Consider the following 21,867-nt stretch of genomic DNA (forward strand, 5'->3'; position numbering starts at 1 on the left):
TAACGGTGATATAAGTGGGCAGGTATGTATGGTTCAAACCTTTAGATCTGCTGCAGTGATAATGTGAGGAAACACAATACATATACTGTTTATTTTAATGTCTGCACCTTCTCACCTGAGCCCCCCCTGAATGTCACACGCGCTGCTGCCACGAGGACGTCTACTTTTAGCTCAGGTGTGACAAAGAAAGAAAAAAACAAACACGAGCTATTTGATGTTCAGTTTTTCAGTATTTGTACGTTTTTCTTAGAGTTTTAACCTGTAAACCTTGAGCAGAACCACACACGAGTACATAGTGTGGATCTTCTGACAAAGAGAGATCGTGTACTACATGCACTACTTGCCTGACCTTTCATGGACGTCATCTGTCCATCCAGAATACTTCCTAAGACAAATTCAAAGTGGTGCCGAAGTCGATCGGGGCAAATTCATCACAGATCTTAATCGGACACACAATGAAACTTACACGTCACGTCTATGGGAATTTCTAAACTGCTGGAATAAAACTCAACACATATACAGAAAAAAAAAACATGCAAGGCTCCTCTGGGTACTCCGGTTTCCTCCCACAGTCCAGAAAACATGCACGCGGGGTTAACTGATGATCCAAAATGACCTCTAGATGTGAGTGTGTGTGGTTGTCTGTGTGTTTTCCTTGGGATGGATTGGCCACCTCTCCACCTCTGCCTTCGCCTTGAGCCAGCTGGGATCGGCTCCAGCCACCCTGAACGGGATAAAGCGATGCAGAAGATGAATTACTGGGATGAGATGAAGATGCCACCCACTGCTGTTTTCCTCCACCTTGCTGACGACTGTGAAGGCATGGTCTTTACATCTGGCACCACCTGCTATGTGAGGAGGTCGGAGTGTAAATGTGGGGTTAAGGTGATGTCAGAGGGCAGAAAGTTAACTCTGCAACACCTGATCAGCTGAACACCAAAATCCAACATTGAGTCAAAGGTACGTGGCCACTGAAGCTCTACCAACACTTAACTGTCGCAACATCTGAAAACAATAAATGCAGTTATATCGGCCTCCTTCTCTCTGGCAGATAATTCTGCAGAGAAATCAAAGTTGGCTATTGAGATTAGTGAGTCTGGGCAAATGTCTATGACTTTAGGGCAAGTCAGTAGATCATTTTAAGTGTTTTTTAAATCTGTATAACACTTTTTATAAGAACAACAGTAGACTTAAAAATATTAAACTGCAGACAGCTGATGCACAAACAAACAAACGACTCCTACATATGGGACTATCCAACCCCTGAAGTAAAAACATGTGGTCTCACTGAAATCTCTGTCATGTTGTCATGTCATACAATATTAGGCACAAAGTGATGCAGTGATTCTCGTGGGGCGAATGTCCCGATTGCAAGCACAGGTTTGGATTGGAGGCCTTTCTGTGTGGAGTTTGCACGTTTTCTCCATTTGTGACTCTTTCTCTCAAGATACTTTCCTACTTTCCTCCCACGGTATCAATGTGTTGGAGATCATTTTCCCCACAACTCTGTGGTTGGATGAAGCAGTTTGAAAAGTGGATGGGTCCAAGGATGATAACATGTCGAGTTATTACCTTCTGTTGTGGTGTTTTTCCTCTATCACAAGAGAGCGGCAGAGTTAGTTAAAAAAAAAAAAAGTAATAATAAAAAATGTGGCCATAACTAGATGACAAAGTGTGGGTTCTAAACGTACGCTTCAGTGGCTCAAACTAAACCAAGACTTGTAAAGACTCTTGCAACGTTCATGTTATTTCCTATATAAATCAAAAGATGTTACAAGAAAAAAGAAGAAGAAAACAGCCACTCGTGGAAAAGCAGACAACAGCATCAGTCTGGAGGCAATTTAACAATAGGTTGCTTCGCTGAACTTTAGAATAACATGAAGTCTGGAAGAAAAGTGGATCAGAAAGTAGACAATATGTGATTTACAGATCAACAACACACTATGCTGAATGGCACAGTTCCCATGTGCTATTATAAAGGAAACATCCCTCATATAATAAAGATGGAAAGAAACAAAATGATGTATTGTAAAAATGTATAAATAATGAAAAGATTAGCAATAGGCAAATAGAATAGAATAGAATAGAACAGAATAGAAATACTTTCTTCATCCAAGAGGGGCTCCCTCTTTCTCATGTCCTCCTCATCACCTGGATTGAAGCACCTCTTCTTTTTGTTGAGGATGGCCCTGATGTCCTTTGTTACACATAGCTTGTTAGTAGCACAAACCAACCTTGCAACTTCATTATTCTGCTGCTCCTTTCACGGGCAACAGCAGATCATCTGCCCCCATATCACCTTATCTTCTGATACCTCTTGCTGTTCCACCAGCCATGAATGTAATCACATGTTGTCCTACACAGAGAGCTTCGTTATGTGGCGGGAGGCTCCTAAATAATTGCTGGATAAAAGTTTGTTTCAAACAGCAGAATTGTGAGCTGTGTGCAACAGCTAAGGGTGTGCAGACTGTAACCACCACAGGGGGGCGGTAAGTTATCAATGAGGATGTAAAACTGTCTAAATGTAGAGAGGAAGAAGAAACGGGAGACCCCGCCTCCATGTTTCCATGCATTGGCGCGCTCCGACTGTGTGCGTCCGCGGCTCTCTGCTGCTCCTCCCCGGGTGCTGGTGGGCCGACTGTAGCGGGCTGCGAGTGAAAACACTGCGGAGGCATGAGTGCGGCGGCGAGCGTTCGTCCCGGTTCGGCCGCCGGACCCGTCCAGCAAGGGCTAAAAGAGGCTCTGATCGAGACCCTAACCGCCATCCTCTCCCCGGTCCAAGAGGTGCGCGCCGCCGCGGAGGAGCAGATCAAAGTGCTGGAAGTGACGGAGGGTGAGTGCCGGCGAGGGTTTTACCGGAGGCCAGCAGCCCGTTGTGGACACTCATTTCCGCGGAGGGCCCTCCGCCGGGTGCGAGCAGCTGCTTGCGGACCCGTCCCGTGCGGCTGCGGCTAGCGGCGGAGGCGCTAGCAGCGGCAGGGTCCTGGTCCCGGTGGCGAAGCGTTTAGGCCACAGTGTCAGAAGTTAGTCACAACAAAGTTAGCTCGGGAAAAAAGCCCCGTCCTTCACTTGGTGTTTCCTTGATGTCGTGGTCACACCGGCCGCCGCAGCTGACGGTGACACGTCCTCTTTCGGCGTCGTCCCACAGGGCTGAAGTTGCGTGGAGGCAGCACATGGGACATGTGGAGCCTCAGCCCGGCCTCCACTGCACAGAGGCCGGCTGGACCTCTGATCACCCCCCCCTGCTTCAGTAACAACAACAGAAAACCCGGTCGGGAGTTTTAGTAGCCAGTTATGGTAAATACAATCATTCAACCATGAAGTTTCTAGTCCCATCAGCCGAGTCTGGATTTAATCCGACACGATCAGCCTGGTGGATTGAGACAGCAACACTCCACAATACATTGCCCGACTAACGTTACTCTTCAAACGACGTTTTGCTCATTTATTCTTCTGTCGCTGTAAATGACACATTTTCCCGCGAAGATGCCATATGGGGAAGGTGTGGGGAGGGGGACTTCCGGGGTATCCCCCCTCCCCGGATCGTCCCTAACAGGCTTCCTCCTTCAGACATCATCAAGATTATCAACCTCTGAGTCATTTTGATCGACTGTTTCAGCCCAGATCTGTGCTTATGGAATAATAATGAATCAAGATTTAACTGAAAAATACAATGAAAGTTTTGAGATGATATCATTAATGTGGATTTTTTTTTTTTTTTTTTTGCAAGTCCGAGATGACAGTACAACCATGAGATAGACTCACAATACTGAGCCCACTCTTAGTTGGCCGATCATTGTCAGACGAAATATTGAATATAGAAACCTTCTTTGGTCTCTGTCCTTCAGAAAGTGTGCATGTTGTCTCTTGATAGATTATCTCTCACAGTCCCCCCCCCCCCCCCCCAAGTTCAATTGGTGACTATAAATCCAGAGTGTGTGTATTATGTGTTTGCCCTGCCTTCACCCATAGTCAGCTGGGACATTAAAGTTCATAAGCAGATACAAATGATAATACATCGGATAGAAAAACACTCTTGAAGCTATCATTTTTATTTATTTATTTTTTAATACGCCATGGTTAAACTGGTGTATTTAACTCAATCCAACTTTTTCAAGATCTTTTCATCTTGCAATCTCTTAGTGACTGTAAGTACCATTGATATGGATCACACTGTAGTATGTCTGCTTTTCACTCGATTTCCTACGCTGATAATCTGTAGCTTGTTACGATGGGTCAAGCTCACTCTCTCCCAACAAGGTGGGCTCCAGCCGCGTGCCTCCCTCGTTTGAGTGTAAAAATGTGTGTATTGAAGGAGCCATTCTGATCGCAAACTGTCTTTCATTGTGAGTAAGGCCTACAGGGCGAGCAGATGGATACAGTTAGCAGCTTATACGTCAATAGACTTTCTATTGTGATTCCTGCAATCGCCGTGCCGATGGTGAAAGGCTAATTGTGCACGTTGTCTGTCGGCCGTGCAGCGGTGTCGCGGTGAGGCCGACCCTTTCCGCTGGCCCCTCTCTGAGGCTGCCGCCCTGCAGGGTTGTCAGCAGTAACATTGTCTCCTGGAGCCTGATGTCACCCTCGGTAAAGCCCAGGGGAGGCGGAGTTGAAGTTGATGCTGATCCAGCAGGCCAAGTTCGAACCAGGGAGGATGTTTATGTCGTCCTGCGTGTTTCAGACTTTCCTCTTTTCCGGCTTTGACGCTCGATGAACGAGGATGCTTCTATTGAAACGAACCTCTACATACGTTTTTTTTAGAACCAAGCAGATTGTGTAATGGTTATAACAGATGATGCAAACAGCTGGGACAAGAATTTTGCTGCTAATGAGCTCAAGCAAAGCACAGTGTGATTAATCAGAGAATCGTGCTTTGAAGCAGTGGTGTGATGATACACAATATGAACACAAACATCATTTGAATATTTATATCTTTGTCCTTTTTGAATATTATTCAGTGCGGCAATCCTTAACGGGAAAATGCTGCAAGACGACGAGAGTCATTTTGTTCTGCCATTTATCACAATTAACTTCTTGTTTATGTCGCGCCAATAACAAGTCCACTCTTGCATTATTCCGTGTGCTGTTCAATGTTAATTGTATTAATTCATACATCTATCGTTTTCTGCTGGTATGTCCGTGTTGTAGAGTTTGGCGTCCACTTGGCAGAGCTCACAGTCGACCCTCGGGGAGCGCTCGCCATCCGACAGGTGAGTGGAATGAGGAAACAAAAAAAAAACACAGTTCATCCAGCCCACTGGCTCATTTATGTTCATTCAGCACTTCCCCTCTTGTTCCTGATTTGCTTCTGATCGCCTCCCTGAATGTGTCTGTTTGCAGTTGGCGTCGGTCATCTTGAAGCAGTATGTGGAAACGCACTGGTGTTCCCAGTCAGAAAAATTCAGGCCGCCCGAAACCACCGATCAGGTACACTATTCTTCACCCTTCTCGAAAATAATAATGATTGATCAAATTGGCACTTTATTCTTAACCTAAAGAAAAAAGTGTTTCTTTTGCAGATGTATTAAAAGTGAAGTGTTTTCCTCCTCCAGGCCAAAGCCGCCATCAGGGAGCTGCTGCCTAATGGTTTGCGGGAGTCGATCAGCAAAGTTCGCTCCAGCGTTGCATACGCGGTGTCGGCCATCGCCCACTGGGACTGGCCCGAGGCGTGGCCGCAGCTCTTCACCCTCCTGATGGAAATGTTGGTCAGCGGAGAAGTCAACGCTGTGCACGGCGCCATGAGGGTCCTCACAGGTGTGTAGAAACGCACGCGTAAACAAACAAGCAGCCGAGATAACCAAATGACGATTTCAATGGGGGTCATTAGTTTACATTGAGTTAATAATAAGCTTATGTTTAATCTTGGTTAATGTTTAATGTGCTCCACTGGATGTGATGCTATTGGATATTAATCTTTTCTTTGCTGGGCAGCTTGTGAAGTTGCTCCTCCTGCATAATGTGTGTTTACAGATACATCACATAGTAATGAATGAAAGCAATCAGAGGATTCTGACGTCGAACATCCAGGTCGACTGTGGCCCAGTTGGATGCGGTAGTTGTCTTCCAATAGCAAAGTTGGTGCTTCAGGTGGATGCATTGACTTGTGACCTTGACTAATTAGGGTTCTTTTTTCTTTCGTTTGAAACTGCAGCACCAAATAAACACACTTCCATATCCAGAGACTGATCAGAATGAGATGAGGCACAACAAAGCCTTTTTAAATTTCTTATTTTGTGATCTGGCAACATTGTCGAGCATGAAAATGCACGACGTAGATGAAGGTTATTTTGACTGAATTGCAGAAATAGAAGACATTTCAATCCTTCTCTGTTCTAAATTCACAGCCTGACGGAACATTTTGAAAGAAGAAAGGGTATTTCGATTGAATTGTGCCTTTTTATCTACTTGTTGTGTCCAGAGTTCACCCGGGAGGTGACTGATACCCAGATGCCGCTGGTAGCGCCGGTCATCTTGCCCGAGATGTACAAGATCTTTACCATGGCCGAGGTACAACTCTGATCTCTGCACATCAGCTGGACTCCACCAACATATCTGACGCGATTAAGCTGTTTAGGTCCATCGTCATTCTCTCCATTAGTCCGAAATGTTGTTTCATGTAACTGACAAGCAGCTAAAAGCTATTTTGCCTGCTAAGGGAACACGGCTGTCGGGGGTTTTAACGTTTTCTCCGCATGCTCACACATCATCAGTTCCCTGTGGGACCGGTCCTGTTTTCTGCATCCGCCCTGATCCTCCTCTGATGTTGCAGGTTTACAGCATCCGAACCCGTTCCAGAGCAGTGGAGATTTTCACCACCTGTGCCAACCTCATCTGTGCTATTGAAGAACTTGAAAAGGTAACGTAGACATGTGAGCGATGCACTGGCCACTTATTTGTTCCTGCTATATAATTCTTCTTTCAAAACTGTGTTTGTAGGGTGCAGCCAAAGCGTTGATCTTCCCAGTGGTGCAGCAGTTCACAGAAGCATTTGTGCAGGCTCTGCAGATGCCTGATGGACCCTCGTCCGACAGCGGCCTTAAGATGGAAGTTCTCAAGGTGAAAGGCTTCAGTGGCTCAGCAATCTTCTCAGATCAAGCATATAGTGAGCGGTTCAGCTGTGAAGGCAAAAATCTGCAAATTCTTAGAACAAACATGTTTGTGAATGACCATTAAATCGACTTTGACTTGACCTGAAGTTGCAGCGAAGCTCTATAAAGTGCTTGTTTGTCTTTAACAGGCAGTGACGGCGCTGGTGAAGAACTTCCCCAAACCCATGGTGTCCTCCATGCAGCAGATATTACCCATCGTCTGGAATACTCTGACTGAAAGTGCAGCTTTATATCCTTTCCAACGCCCGCTTATATTGTTCTCAAGTAACTTAGCAATTTGTGGATTTGTTTTTCTTAACTAAACATTCACTTATGTCAGAACAGAGGTCAACTACACAGAGGAGGTGGACGACCCGATAGACTCGGACGGTGAGAAGAATTTGGCGTCCCCCGAAAGACTTCAGCACTCCATACAACTTCAAAGCTCACGCTTTTCCCTCCTGGTGTTGGTTTAATCCTACAGGCGAGGTTCTGGGCTTTGAGAATCTGGTGTTCAGCATCTTTGAGTTTGTTCACACGCTGCTGGAGAACAACAAGTTCAAGAACACGGTGAAGAAGGCGCTGCCTGAGCTCATTTACTACATCATCCTGTACATGCAGATCACTGAGGACCAGGTGAGCAGCCACTAAAACCTTGAGGAACGTTCCCGCAGGTCAACGTTTGAGCCGTATGGTTTTGTCTGCGTGTCGTTTCAGATCAAGGTGTGGACGGCCAACCCTCAGCAGTTTGTCGAGGACGAGGATGACGACACCTTCTCCTACTCTGTGAGGATCTCCGCTCAGGACCTGCTGCTGGTGAGACCAAAGCACCACTGATTGAAGTTAACAAGTCGAACGCCACTCGGTAGAGCGCAGACCTTCGCCATGGCCACATTTGTTTGCGGAACCGAGTTAGCATCTGCATCGCTGTGTGAAACGCTGAGGGAGCGTCTCCATGGTAACGGCGCTGATCTCCTCCATGAGGTGCTTCTTTCAGCCGCTTTTTTTTTTCACCGTTTTATTGGGGTTTATTCAGTAACGGTTAGCCGTTAATGTTCCAAAATCCATTTGATTGATGCTTGGATGATGACAAATCATCCCTGCAAAGTTCATGTAATTTGGGTGAGGGGATTTTGTGAAAAGTTGATCAAATACATGCACGCAAACCAGTAAATAAATAAATGCACGCAGACGAAGGCATAACCTTCTCGGCCAACTCTGTTGGTGAAGGTAATTAACTTCTCATTAAGTTCTCATTTTCTTCTTTAGATGTTGTTTACAACTCTGCTGGGACAATTTATTGTCTCGTAAATTTCTCGCCACAGGAAAAGTGAACTTCATCTGCAGGTTTCCTTCTGTCTTTATGACTGACAGAGAACCGATTTCCCCTGTTTGTGAAATCTGGCCAAAAGGTTTTTCCTTGCGATTGTATCTGAATTATTTCAACGTTTAACCAGAATATGAGATCAACAGTTGCGATTGAGGTCTCTGGTTATGTCATTCTTGGGTCCTAAAAGAGAATCTTTCTTCCGACATGTACAGCTTTCACAGAAGCTGCTGGCAACTTATTCATTTTGTTACTCACTTTGGACTAAATGTGTTTCTTTAAAATCTAAATCAGGCCAAAAATGGGCCTTTTCTTGTGAGTTTATTGTGAATTGAAATCAGCTCAATGATCACCATATGAGGGCGACTAACCTTAACCTTTGACCTTTGGTTGTAGGCTGTTGCCGCCGAGTTTCAGAACGAGAGTGCAGCGGCGCTGGCCGCTGCCGCTACCAGACACCTACAGGAAGCCGAACAGGCGAAGAACGGCGGCAATGAGCACTGGTGAGGAGAGGCGTCACTCTCGCTGATGGCTTTAATGAATCAATGCAAACTTGCTTCATTTAGCTTTTATCCAGCAAATCTCAACACGGTCATCTTCTCGCTTGTTACCAGGTGGAAGGTCCATGAAGCCTGTATGTTGGCGCTCGGCTCTGTCAAAGCCATCATCACAGAGAACGTGAAGAACGGTCGAATACAGTTTGACATGCACGGTTTTCTGGCCAGTGTCATCTTGGCTGATCTCAACCTGGCAGGTCAGTCTCATACTGACATTTAACGCTTCAAATGTACAGTAGTGACTAAATCTGCAGAAAGATAGTTTTTAATTTGTTTTCCTACTCATGTAGAGTTACCGTCATTTCTGGACTATTGAATATAAGCCGCACCCACCTAATTTAAAGAGAAACATTTTTTGTGTATGTATAGATATATATATATATATATATCTATATCTATATAGGCCGCACTTTGCATGAATTTCACTGCGGGATTGCGTTGGGTTTTTTTTTTAAAGAAAAAAGTAATTCAGATCAGAGGTCAGATGAAGCTCTGTAAAAAGTGAATAAAGCTCCGGAGTTGTATCTGCAGCAAGAAGCCTTTTAACCCTTAAAAATCCATATATTAGCCGTGTCATTTTATAAGCCGCAGGGATCATAGCGCTTGAAAAACGTAGCGACTTATAGTCTGGAAATTACGGTATTTCGCCTACTTCCATCATACTCTCTATCTTCGGGAAAAAAGAAACCTTTCTGATGCAGACGTAACCGTCCAACTTTGTTGTATGATAGCAGATTGAAATTTCACATTTCCGCAACGCTTAGCTTTTCCCCTTCTGGTTTGGTCTCCCCCAGCGGCGTCTCCGTTCCTCCTCGGACGAGCTCTTTGGGCGGCCAGTCGCTTCACAGCAGCCATGTCTCCCGAGCTCATCCAGCAGTTCCTCCAGGCCACCGTCAGCGGCCTCCACGACAGCCAGCCGCCCTCCGTCCGCATCTCTGCAGTCAGGGCCATCTGGGGGTGAGTTTGTTGTTGGGATTAATAGACTTTGACCGAAACGCTGCTCAAACACCGACTCCTGGTGTTGTTTTGGTGAGCCGACAGTCTGTTAACAGATTCGTTGAGTGTCGTCTGTATATGCTAAAAGGCACACGAGTATTTCAGTATATGTGTGGAGGTTTTTTCTGTATATAGTCTGAAAAGGCAGAATTAGTTTGTGCTAAAAGTGTGTGAGGGCCCGTCTGGTGGGCACCAGAAAGCTTCAAGGGGCAAAGTGGGAGCCAGAAAAACCAGGGAGTTAATTCTTTCCCCCTTTTTTTTTCTTCATTTTTATAGTTTAATTACTATAAATCTAATCGAGGGAAATTCGAAGTATGAAATCGGCTTTAGTGCCAATCTTCTCAGGTTTCAGAAAATGTATAAAGACTTGATAATCTCGAACTAGCACAAATTAAGCTTTTTTTTCATTGCTTAGGGATCTTGGGGATTTCCGTTTTGTATTAAGTCTGAAATCAGGAGGAATAATTTAATCATGTGTCCTTCAGGCATTAACATTTTCTTTTGTTTGTTTAATTTTATTTCGAACATGATAAATAAAAACAAAAATAATTGAAACAGTGAAAATGGTGCTTGAAAAGCGAGAAGGAAGAAGCATAAGCTTATTAAATCGTACCCCCTCTCCAGTCAGTTGGTTTGCATCGTGTGTGTTTTTTTCATTAACCAATCACATACTCAAACTTGAATAACCAAACAAACCAAAGAGAAGGAAGCAACCAGCAAGAAATGTAGAAATGTTTTCACAAAGCCTGAATATGTTCAACCCCCCCCCACCCCCTCCAACTAAAAAAAAATCTTAGACTACTTTTAGAATTTAAATATCCTGTAATAATTTAAAAAAATCTGTTTTTGCTGGATTGTCGCCGTTATTCTAAGGAATTAAAGTCTCGTATAATCCCCCAGGTACTGTGATCAGCTGAAGCTGTCGGAGAGCACACACGTACTGCAGCCCTTCCTCCCCAGCATCCTGGAGGGGCTGGTGCAGCTGGCCGCCCAGTTCAGCTCCGAGGTGCTGACTCTGGTCATGGAAACTCTGTGCATCGTCTGCACTGTCGACCAGGCCTTCACCACCAGCGCCGAGAACAAGATCTGTCCGCTCACCATCGCCATTTTCCTCAAATACAACAACGGTACCATATTTGTTTTGTTTGTTTGTGTGTTGTTGGGCTTTTCTTTCTTTTTTTGGGCCATTTTGCTAAATGGTATCAAATATTGGATGAAGCCATTGTGAGCAGATGCTTGGCTGTAATCTTCCTTCAGCTTTTCTCTCAGACTCTCCCCCTGGTTTTGGCCCGCAGACCCTGTGGTGGCGTCGTTGGCTCAAGACATTTTTAAGGAACTGGCGCAGATCGAAGGCTGCCAGGGTCCCATGCAGATGCGTCTCATCCCCACGCTGGTCAGCATCATGCAGGCTCCGCCCGACAAGATCCCGTCCGGACTCTGTGCTGTAAGTAGAAAAAGAAAGAAGCAGACAGTCGATTTGTTAAATTGGCACCATGTACAGTCATTAAGCTCTTTTGATGGTTTCAAAAAGGTGTTTGTGGCGGGGTTCGCTCCTGTTCAAAGAACAACCACCGTAATTCCAAATGGCAAGTCGACTTTTTCCTTTTATTGCCCCAAACAGTGCCAGTGCTCGATATTTACAGTGACAAAAAATATTTACAATCAGAACAAAAAAACATAACCATGATCCCAGCTCTTCCTTTAGCTGGGTGGGTTTGAAAAACAGTTCTATTCGAGTCGTGTTGCTCTACAGTGCAACTTCCAGTAATGACTCCCATATGCAGCTTTGCCTACGGCTCTTATACCGTTATGCCCCTCCCAGGGGTGTGATTGAGTCCTCTGCACCAATCATAATTTAATAACACAAATAATAATAACATCCTATTTTTAGGACACTTCATTTTTCCATTTAAATGAACAAAAACATTCTCCAAATAAAGTCACGACATACTTCCCTTTATAAACAAAAATTAATAATTAAACCAAACACCAAACGATCACATGACCCTAAAGTCCCGCTCAGGCTTCGTTATAAACCCGGGGGTTAACTCCACCCCCGTCTTGCCTGTCACCAGGCGTCATGTCACCGGTAAGTGTTGTGTGTGTGTGTGTGTGAGGATGTTTGAATGTATGCGCAGGTAAAACATAGCCAGTCCAAGTGTGCACCCCTGGCTGACTATACTAACAGGTGGGGAACGAAAGATGAATTCAGTGAATGATGTCATGCGAAATACGGAGGGCAATGAGGAAATGAGTGTGGCGTGTATCGTGGTGTGCCGTCTGCTACGCAGGGTGTGTGTATGCGTTCGGGTGTCACTGCGCGTTCACTGACTGAGGGTCTCCGCTGCCTGCGTAACAGCAGGGTGAGCGCGGGTGGCGCGGGCGAGCGCGGGCGTGTGTTTGTTGCCCCGTTGCTGATGGAGCCGCTCCATCACAGTGTTTTCTAGTGATTTTAATGGCGTTCTCTATATCTGGCTCCCGTTGTTTCAGAAGCAGAGGTTTAAAAATATTTAGCATCACTGATCTATAATCTTTTTTTCCCCAGGCAAAAACCTGACCCACTGAAAATGAGCCACCAGTTGAGAATTAAAGCTCTTGCCCATTGAATTAAAACAAAAAGTTTTATTCCAGTAATCATCTGATAAATTATTTTAAAACTAGATCAGAGTTCCAGATCTAAGGACCAGGAATAGAATATTTTTGATGTCGGGCAGGAAGAAGTTCTAGAAGAATGTTCTTGACTCTGCTGGGGTTCTTGACCCCGGAGGGACAGTGTGGCAGATCTGACTGCCCGTCGCTTTGTTGCTGTTTGCTTACAAGGATCAGAAGTGTTTCATTTCTCTCTTCGCAGACCTCCATTGACATCCTGACCACAGTTGTCCGTAACACCAAACCCCCTCTGTCGGAGATGCTGGTGTGTCAGGCGTTCCCGGTGTTGGCTCAGTGTACCTTACGCACAGACGACAGCACAATAATGCAGGTAAACAACAACAACAAAAGGGTCATTATGGAGGTTTTCTTTGTCTACATGTTATTCAGATAGAGTCTTCATCAGTTTGTACCCCAAAGCCTTTCGATTGAGGGTTTTTGGAGAGTGGCAGCGGGAATCCCTTTCTGCTCTACATATCCTCGCTTCTGTTGAATTACTTTCATTTACCTCCATCTCCCACTGTCATAGCAGTTCAAATTCAGATGTCTATATTTAAAAACGGGACATTGCATTTACATATAAATGCTTTGATTCAGAGCTTCAGTGTCGAGGTAGACCATTATCAGCTAAATAAAACTACACAATTAATATAACGAAAGCAAAACTAAAATGATTCCTGGATTTCACAGTAATATATATCACACCTTATCTGTAACCAATAACATATTTTATTGTAGTTTGTGTTTTTTTTAATTTAAACACTTTAACAAATGAAATGCAGTCTGCATTTCATTTATTGGTGTATTTTGATTATTATTCAACACTTCCCTTTGTCATCACGCAACATCCTATAAAACTTTACATACAAAAACTAATAAACATGCACTACTTCATATTCAGATCCAAACAGATTTTTGTGGTGGTATAATTAACTAAAATATAGATAAAGGGATACACCTGCTTCCCTCAAAGAAGGGATACTTATACTGAATCTATTTATATGACCCGGTCTCTGCACCGTCTTCCCCTGGGTAACTTTCCTCTTCCTTCCAGAACGGTGGTGAGTGTTTGCGGGCGTACGTCTCCGTCGCCCTCGAGCAGATCGCGCAGTGGAGGGACGAGCAGGGCAACAGCGGCCTCTGGTACGTCATGCAGGTGGTCAACCAGCTGCTGGACCCCCGGACATCCGAGTTCACGGCCGCCTTCGTGGGCCGGCTGGTGTCCACTCTGATCTCTCGGGCAGGAACCGAGCTCGGGGAGCAGCTGGACCAGATCCTGCGAGCCATTCTGAGCAAGATGCAGCAAGCCGAGACTCTGAGTGTCATGCAGGTGGGGAGAGAGGGATTGTAGAGTGGACGTGCGCTTTGATTAGTTGTGCTATAACTTTTCATTGGTGCGGTTGTCACTATCATTAGCTTATATGTTGTTGTTTTTTGTCCTGTGTCCTCCTCCGTAGTCTCTGATCATGGTGTTCGCCCACCTGGTTCACTCTCAGCTGGATCCTCTGCTGGAGTTCCTGTGCAGTCTGCCGGGACCAACCGGGAAGCCCGCCCTGGAGTTCGTGATGACAGAATGGATGAGCCGACAACACCTTTTCTACGGCCAGTACGAGGGTAAAGTCAGGTTAGAAAACTCTTTTTTTACAAATCATTTCACATCACTGCAATAGTCCATCCATCTTACATGCCCACCTTTTCGATTAAAGTAATGATTTATGTTGACGTTTATCATATTTTATGCTTTAATTCAGTTATTGCGCAAACAGTTATGCAATGTGGCAGATTATTGCGATCCAGACATGTTGAAAATACAAAAGACCAAAGTTTATATTCAGGTTCTTGTGGGGCGTTGAAAGTAATGCTGTGGTAAAACAAAATGGGATGAAATGCATTAAAGCCTCTAAAAGAAAGGAACACAGTGTTATAATGTCCCCCTGCATGTGTCAGCTCTTTGTGCGTTGTTTTCGCAGCACTGTGGCTCTCTGTAAGCTGCTCCAGCACAGTCTGAACACGGACGACAAACGTCTCCAGGACATTGTGGTGAAGGGAGAAGAAATCTTCAGCCAAGAGGACGGCATCCGCACACGCTCCAAGTCTGCCAAGAGTAAGAGCCGAATGAGCTTCGTCTGTTTTAAAGTCGACCAGGAGAGATGAGAAACAGTTTAAATGATTCTTTAGAGGGGAGGGGAAAGGAGGATTAATGAAGAACACTTTGTATAAAGACATAGGCATATAAGAACTTTGTGAAGAACTCAAAAGTGTAACTGTAAAACCAAACAATAGCGAGTTATTGACCACTGGTGGATTGCAGCAACGGATCAGAAATTGAAGTCAGCAGTAGTTTGTCATGTGACCTCTCTGAAAATGTGATTGTCCACTCTTGGTCTATAGGGTCTAAACAAACACCACACGTTTCCACAGAGGGACAATACTTGTCATTCATGCATTCATCTTCTATATCCACTTAATCCAGACTATAGTTACAAGAGGCTGCAGCCAGCCAACATATGCTGAAAGGCGGGGACGGCTCACCGCTCCATCACGCAGCTGCACAACCACACTCCCACATATAGCTGATTAGGTTTACCTGTTAATCTACCCCAAAAAGAAAAACAAGATAGAGGTCGGAAGTCAGAATATTATTTATTTATGTTTACTTCTTGGTTCAACTGTCGAAGGATTGTTTTGCGTGTTGTTCATTTATCTAATGAATGGTGCATTCCAGCTGCTCATGCCTCGGTTGAAACAGTTAAAGAAGTTGCTTGTTTAATCTTTGTGACGCAAACAGAGCAGTCGGTGGTTCAAGGCAGAGTACTGCACTAGGTAAGGTAGCTGACCGGGAACCTGCTGAACAGCTCAAAGTTCTAAATGTGTAAATTAACTGGCACAGGTAAAAAAAATTAAAAACAGAATGCGAGAAGGTTGGAAATGAAAGCACGGCAGAAAAGTTAAAAAGTTATACAGTCACATTTTCAACCAAAGTCTGCACCTCTTTTTATTTATTTTTTGGGGAAATGACACACATTTTGCCACTTTATTCACTTCTGGGGAACTGTTGTGACGTTACTCTGGTCACATTTTGGTATAGATTACAGGAGACTGCAGTGGTTGGCGGTGAGCAGCCAATGCAACGGCAACTTACACTGACTGTTTCGTGTCTGTGCGCATTGCACGAGTGGAAGAATAATTCACTTTGAAGCAAGTCAGGCGTCGGGTCTAATGTTTGCAGTATGGGCGGAGGTGGATTTTACCTGAGGGTAATTACAGGTAACGGGTCGGGTGTCACACAGAGCTTTACGGGTTCGGGTGGGTTTATCAAACTGGATCTGTGCAGGACTCTGGTTCAGAGTTTGACTCAAGGATCCACAGTGGGAAGCTGTCTACAGTGGGATTCAAACCACTAAACTTCTGCAGTTTACCAGAGGTTGGCAGCTGAACAGTCCATCGCGGGGGTTTTCTATCTCAACAATGCATGTCACACATGTGATCGTTTTCCATTTTAAAGGTCCTGCCTTTTCTTTTTTTGTACCCAAACAGATCCAGAACGTTGGACCAACATTCCTTTGCTTGTGAAAATCTTTAAATTGATCATCAACGAACTGTCAACTGTGGTGGAGTCGAACGCCAGCAGGGCGAACGCAGCGGACTGGAGCCAAGGTGAGGAGGGAGGGTGAACGACAAGAGCCACTCCAATCAGCTGATTGATTTTGAGTTATTAACGCCTGCCATTTCTGGAGATGAGTGGATCAAACCTCCCAGCATCGGGACACATTTCCTGACTCCCACGCTTCTTTCAGGAAATTTGAGAATGCACTGCACTCGGGCTTTATTGATTAAACTTAGTTATTCAATATTAAATTGATTTCATATCATGATGGGCAAAGTAAACTTTAAGCTTCTCCTACCCGCTGATCCATCTAAGCTGCTTAGGATTGTGACGTTCATACTGTTGTGATTGGATGATGTCATCACTCTCGACAGGCCTTCGCAGAGCTGATGTGTATTTCTTTAAAAACAATCTCTCATGCCTGTAAACAACCAACCAACAACAACAGACCAGGTAAACGTGTCTGTGACCAGCTGTTGCTTGTTTGTTGCAGACTCCAGCGGCATGTGGGAGGAACAGGAAGAAGATGAGGGGGAGGACGACGACGATGAGGAGGATGAAGGCCTGGCAGGGCAGCTGCTCTCTGATCTGATCGCCTCCAACAAATATGGTAGCAGCATCCCCAGAGTGTCTCGGCTGTTGCTTTGTTTTGTCTTCCTTGCTTCTTTTTCCAAGTTATTTCTCCATGCTTACTGTCGACGAGTAGCCAAACTGAGCACCGTTTCCTTCTCTTTAAACAGACGATGATTATTATGAGGATGATGAGGAGGACGATCCCGATGCCTTGAAAGACCCCATATATCAGATAGATTTGCAGGTAAGCTGTCTAAACTTTACTGGCATGAATTATTTCAGTAATTCCCTCAACTATTTTCACTCTGAAACCAAATTAAAGCTGGGCTGCTTTCCTCCTCCTCTTCTCCTGATGTGATGTCGGCACGTTGGCCGCTCCTCATGCCGGTTAAACACGTTGATACTAAACCGCCACTCACGAGGGGGGTTTATAATTAGGTTGCTTTCATACGGACCCAGCAACACACTAAGAGGGAAGATGCCCTTTTGACTGGAGCTGCTGTCTCAACTGTTCCTTCTGTGGGATTTATTATTTGTAAGTGGGACTTGGCATCCTTGAGTTTAGAAAATCGGCTGTTGGTTCAGACAGAATCGAACACAGCAGCTATTCAACGTTTGTCCCACTAATCAGTTTAAATGTTGATTATTTGCCCTCTCAAACACAGACTCTCAAAGACAAGGACATACAGACTGTACTTTACAGCTGGGCTCTCCTCAGGCGGTGCAGAATGCAGCTGCAATTTGTAGCTCATAGTTTAATTTTATTTCATTCATCGACCAATAAAACAAGCAAAACAATTCATCAATACAAAACAAAGTTTTGTACTTTAGACCTTCTTCACTCACTCTGTCCTCATGTCCACTTCAGGAGAAGAGCTGGTCAACCCTATTCATGTCTCTGTAAATGCTTTTAAAAAGTAGCTTAAAACTTTATTAAACAAAACAAAACAAATTATTTATAATGTTTTATCACATTTATTTTTTACAATGCTCTGTAATTTATTTTATCTGTAATTGTTCAAGTGTCCAATATTCTTTTCTGGTCTTATATCGTATATCACCAAAATGTGTGAATTGTTTGATATTGTGAACTTTTTGATATAGGGAGTTTTATTCTTTCATTTGTTGGGGGGGGGGGGTGTACTTTGATGGACCTCTGTGCATCTTTACTTTTTTTTTGAACGTCTTTTTATTTTCAAATACAACCAATAAACAATATAATCACAGAACTTTTACATCAATTTCTCAATAACCCCACCCACCCCACCCACAGTTACTGGGCCATCTGCAAGCTTACTAAGCACATTTGTAAACATATTGACAACAAAAAGGAAAATTAAAAAAATAACAGGTACATAGTCACTTGGGTTATGTTTCAATATTGGCAGCTGCCATGTTTTCTACAAAAGAGATAAATGGCTGCCAGGTAATATAGAATTTTCTGGTAGACCCCCTAATGGTATATCAAATTTTTTCTAAATGAATATGGCGCATGACTTCCCTTATCCATTGGCCATATGTTGGAGGCCGGGCATCCTTCCATTTAAATAGAATAAGTCTCCTGGCGAGCAGGGTGCAAAAGGCCATCATATTTCTAAAGTGCCCAGGGAGAGGAGTGGCCCCCGGGGCCACACCAAACAGTGGCATCTTTACTTTTGAAAAGACTTTGCCTCTCTAAAATGCTCTTTATATATCCAGTCATGTTTCTTACCTCTGATGCTGCGCCGAACAAAAATCATACAAATGCTGGATAAAGCCGTGTGCTTCTTTAAATTTCTAAAGTGTCATTGAAGTTTTTGCCCATATTATAGTAAACAAGAAAAAGCCACAGAAAGAGGAAACTTCCGATTCATCGAGGAATTATTACATTTGCAGACTATACTGCTGCTTGTTTTATGAACACTGTTGATATGTTTAGCATTTCAGGATGTGATTATGTGTGTTGGCTGAATCACCATTTATTTATTTGTATCTACTCAAAGCTGTTTTCTAAATAAATACAGGAATTTTCTGTGTGAAAATGTTGGAACCATTAAAGCGCTTACACATCACACATGAGTGCTGATTTAAATGAGGACAATTTTACTACTGATTACCGTCATTGTTATTTTAGTGCTCTTAATTAAATATCCCGACATGTATAAAGGTTTTATTCTGAAGCTACTGTATCACTTCTGGCTGCAGCTTTTTGTGTTTTCTGTCCTAAAACATCAAATCTCAAGAAGCTCCAATTATAAGAAAAAGAGCTTTGGGGTGAAAGGATGCCTGCTTCGCCGGATTAGACTTAAAGACCCAAACACGCAATTTACACATCGCCAGCTGCTGATGAGCAAACGTGCTGTGTGGCTTCTAACTTTCAGCCTTTTCGCGGCCTGACCAGCTTTGGAGTATTGATGTGAAGACGTGACGACTTTGAAGGAGTGTTGCTGCTTCATTAAAGTGAACACGTCGGGTTGTTTCATGACACAAAACTGGACTGATGAGCAACACATTCCGTTTTACTGTAGATTGTCATGGGAAAAAAAAAAGTTGGTCCTGCAAAAAAAATGACCTCAATCAAAATGTAACCTGCGTTGTCTCATCTGTGTCCTCCTCAGGCTTACCTAACGGACTTCCTGACTCAGTTTGCCCAGCAGCCGTGCTACAGCATGTTCTCAGGCCACCTCAACAACACCGAGAGACAAACCCTGCAGTCTATCGGCCTCTAGCCTCTCCGTCTGTTGCCCCAACACCTCATTATCTTCCATTTAACAACACCCTGAGGCTCTCTTCTGTTGACCCCACCTCAACTTTATGCCCTTATCGTGACATTACAACACCGCAAACGGACAATGGAGAACATGGCATGGCGGGAGACGGACGTGGGCTGGGGTCATGTACTTCCCCCCCCATAATTCCCCGTTTCCTCACACTTGTGATTTGGATGACCGATACTGCAGATGTTACAGCGGGAACGGAAAAAGAGAGACTACACCGGTCTGTCCCCGGAGGAGGTCTTGTTGGTGAAGCAGCTTGAAACGGGACAAAAGAGGATCGGGTGGAGAGGCTCCACGGAGAGACGGGTGAACCGCGACATAAGGACAGACTGATTGGTGAGGCCCTATTTGTAATTTAGCCTGTTATCTTTGTTTTTCTGTACAAACAATGAAATGCAACATAGGTAGATGCTTCCTAAAGACTTTACATTGAAGAAGAGAAAAAAAAAAACGTGATGTTTGGGGGGGAGCGAAGCATCGGCGGCCTTATTTTCCAGGAAAACAAAATCTTCTGACTGTTCCCGAAAAGAAAACCTCAAACCCTGGCCGTCATGTCTCGGTATGGTGGGTATTTGAGAAAACATGATGATTCACAGACTTGTCATTTTCTTGTACCCATTGTAATTTGGGAAGACATTTCTAAATAAAAGTCCCTTGTGGACAAAATGTTCACATTGATTTCCACCTTTTCCTGCTTGTATTTCTGATCAATTTGAATATATGCTCTTTTTTTTTTTTTTTTTAATCTGAAATCTTTTCTAGGGATGTCCTTGCACTGCACTGCATTTTTGTTTGCTACATTGAAAAAAATGGTTTGATCGGTCTGCTCTAGACTGGCGGGGGGAATCTGTTGTAATCTCATTTGATTGGAGATAAATAGATTATATTAACTTGACCATTCAAATCCTTCCAGATGGCTTCATAATCTTGTCGTGCTTTTCGCTGCTCAGCAATTGTTCTTGCAAGACACGTTTCACCTCAGCAGATGGTTCTTTGGAATTGCATGTTAGATCAGATTGGGTCAACACCATACCCCGTGTATTCCTGTCCTTGTGTTTAGGTCTTCTGGTACAAGCGACCGAACGCCAAGTTGCTTCTTTTCAATGGAGAATGGCCTGGAGCTCCTCTAGCCAGCATCACAACACCTGTGTCCATACATAAAACTTTGTTTACATTTTCTCCAATAGGAATTTAGGATTCAGCTGGTGGATTAGAGGTTGGGGGAGTGTTTGAATCTCGTTTGCTGACAGGTGAAAGAGCAAGTCCCTCAACTCCCAACTGCTCAGGAAAACCATTCAGCATAAAACGTCACATAATCCACTCTGGCAGCCCCGGATGGGAGCAGCCGAGTCCTACCATTCATTTCATTCCTGCACTCCTATTAATTCTTTTTTTTTTTATTTTATTACTACGGATTGAACCAGAAGACTTATACTCTTATGAGTACATGGAACTTTTACTGATGCACTGGTGGAACTAATTTGGTTATTGTTTATTCTTAATTTGCCGTGTGTTAAACAATTTTTAAGCTTTCTTCATGTTGGCCAAAAACCTTTCTTTGCGGGTTGTGTGTGAGAGAGAAAGAATCATTAAGGTAGAAATTGATATTTCAGGTAAAATGTTGATTAAAAACTAAATAAAATAAACAGTAAGATGGGTATGAATTCTAAATCATCGGAAACTATGTCACAAACCACATTAGGTTATCATTTCTTAGATTAGAGGAAACCTCAGTGTGCTCAGATTATTAGCATGTGTGAGATTCTCCACAAGCGGAAGCTGTGAGATGGATTGACTCGAGCAGCAGCCTCTCAAATCCTTAAAGCCACCTCCAACTGTGACTGTGTTCATATTTCTTACAGCCAAATCAGTCAAAGTGGAGCACATATGTTCCAACGCTATGGCTTGTTCTAATCTTTTTCCAAATGACCGATTTTCAGATGTACATCTTACACTTTCTGCTCATAGATGTTGAGGTATATCAGCCGAAGTATGGTAAATATCCATCTTGCACCAGGCCTTTATTTCTCTTATGAGGGATGGGTAGGAAAGTGAGGAAACATTCTAATGTTCTGGAAAAGAATATATTATATTTTCAAACTACTTAGCAATGTAAGCAAATTACAACAATGCGCATATATTAAGTACATTTGTATGGCAAATGTTCAATAATCTTGAATTACAGCCAAGTGTTAAAAACCACCAAGAACATTTCTAATAAGCTAAACTGCATAGAGAATAGAAAAGGAACAATAACAGAATATGAGATCTTTTCCCCACATGAATTACAAGAAAACGGAAAATTTGTCATTTT

The 21,867-nt window shown here is 43.7% G+C and overlaps 1 protein-coding gene across 1 annotated transcript; it reads left to right on the forward strand.

Moving 5' to 3' along the window:
* Positions 1-2,534: 2,534 nt before the first annotated feature.
* ipo9 (importin 9) lies at positions 2,535-19,982 on the forward strand. The gene is made up of 24 exons (XM_080461580.1): positions 2,535-2,833; positions 5,149-5,210; positions 5,341-5,427; positions 5,553-5,754; positions 6,419-6,507; positions 6,770-6,856; positions 6,937-7,056; positions 7,238-7,338; positions 7,420-7,478; positions 7,573-7,724; positions 7,806-7,904; positions 8,812-8,918; positions 9,030-9,169; positions 9,767-9,929; positions 10,869-11,095; positions 11,264-11,412; positions 12,820-12,948; positions 13,672-13,947; positions 14,075-14,241; positions 14,588-14,721; positions 16,155-16,274; positions 16,718-16,834; positions 16,965-17,041; positions 19,395-19,982. The coding sequence occupies exons 1-24, from the start codon at positions 2,674-2,676 to the stop codon at positions 19,503-19,505; spliced, it is 3,135 nt and encodes a 1,044-aa protein (XP_080317706.1). The 5' UTR covers positions 2,535-2,673; the 3' UTR covers positions 19,506-19,982.
* Positions 19,983-21,867: the final 1,885 nt, after the last annotated feature.

Source organism: Lipophrys pholis (assembly GCF_963383615.2).
Source record: "Lipophrys pholis genome assembly, chromosome: 4".
In the NCBI taxonomy this organism is placed as follows: domain Eukaryota; kingdom Metazoa; phylum Chordata; class Actinopteri; order Blenniiformes; family Blenniidae; genus Lipophrys; species Lipophrys pholis.

What these genes read in the sequence shown, in the direction of transcription:
- ipo9 (XM_080461580.1), top strand. Translation starts at nt 2,674, where the DNA reads ATGAGTGCGGCGGCGAGCGTTCGTCCCGGTTCGGCCGCCGGACCCGTC. An exon ending in TGCAGATCACTGAGGACCAG is followed by an intron (nt 7,725 to 7,805) that starts GTGAGCAGCCAC and finishes GTGTCGTTTCAG; the next exon opens with ATCAAGGTGTGGACGGCCAA. An exon ending in CGCAGCGGACTGGAGCCAAG is followed by an intron (nt 16,275 to 16,717) that starts GTGAGGAGGGAG and finishes TGTTTGTTGCAG; the next exon opens with ACTCCAGCGGCATGTGGGAG.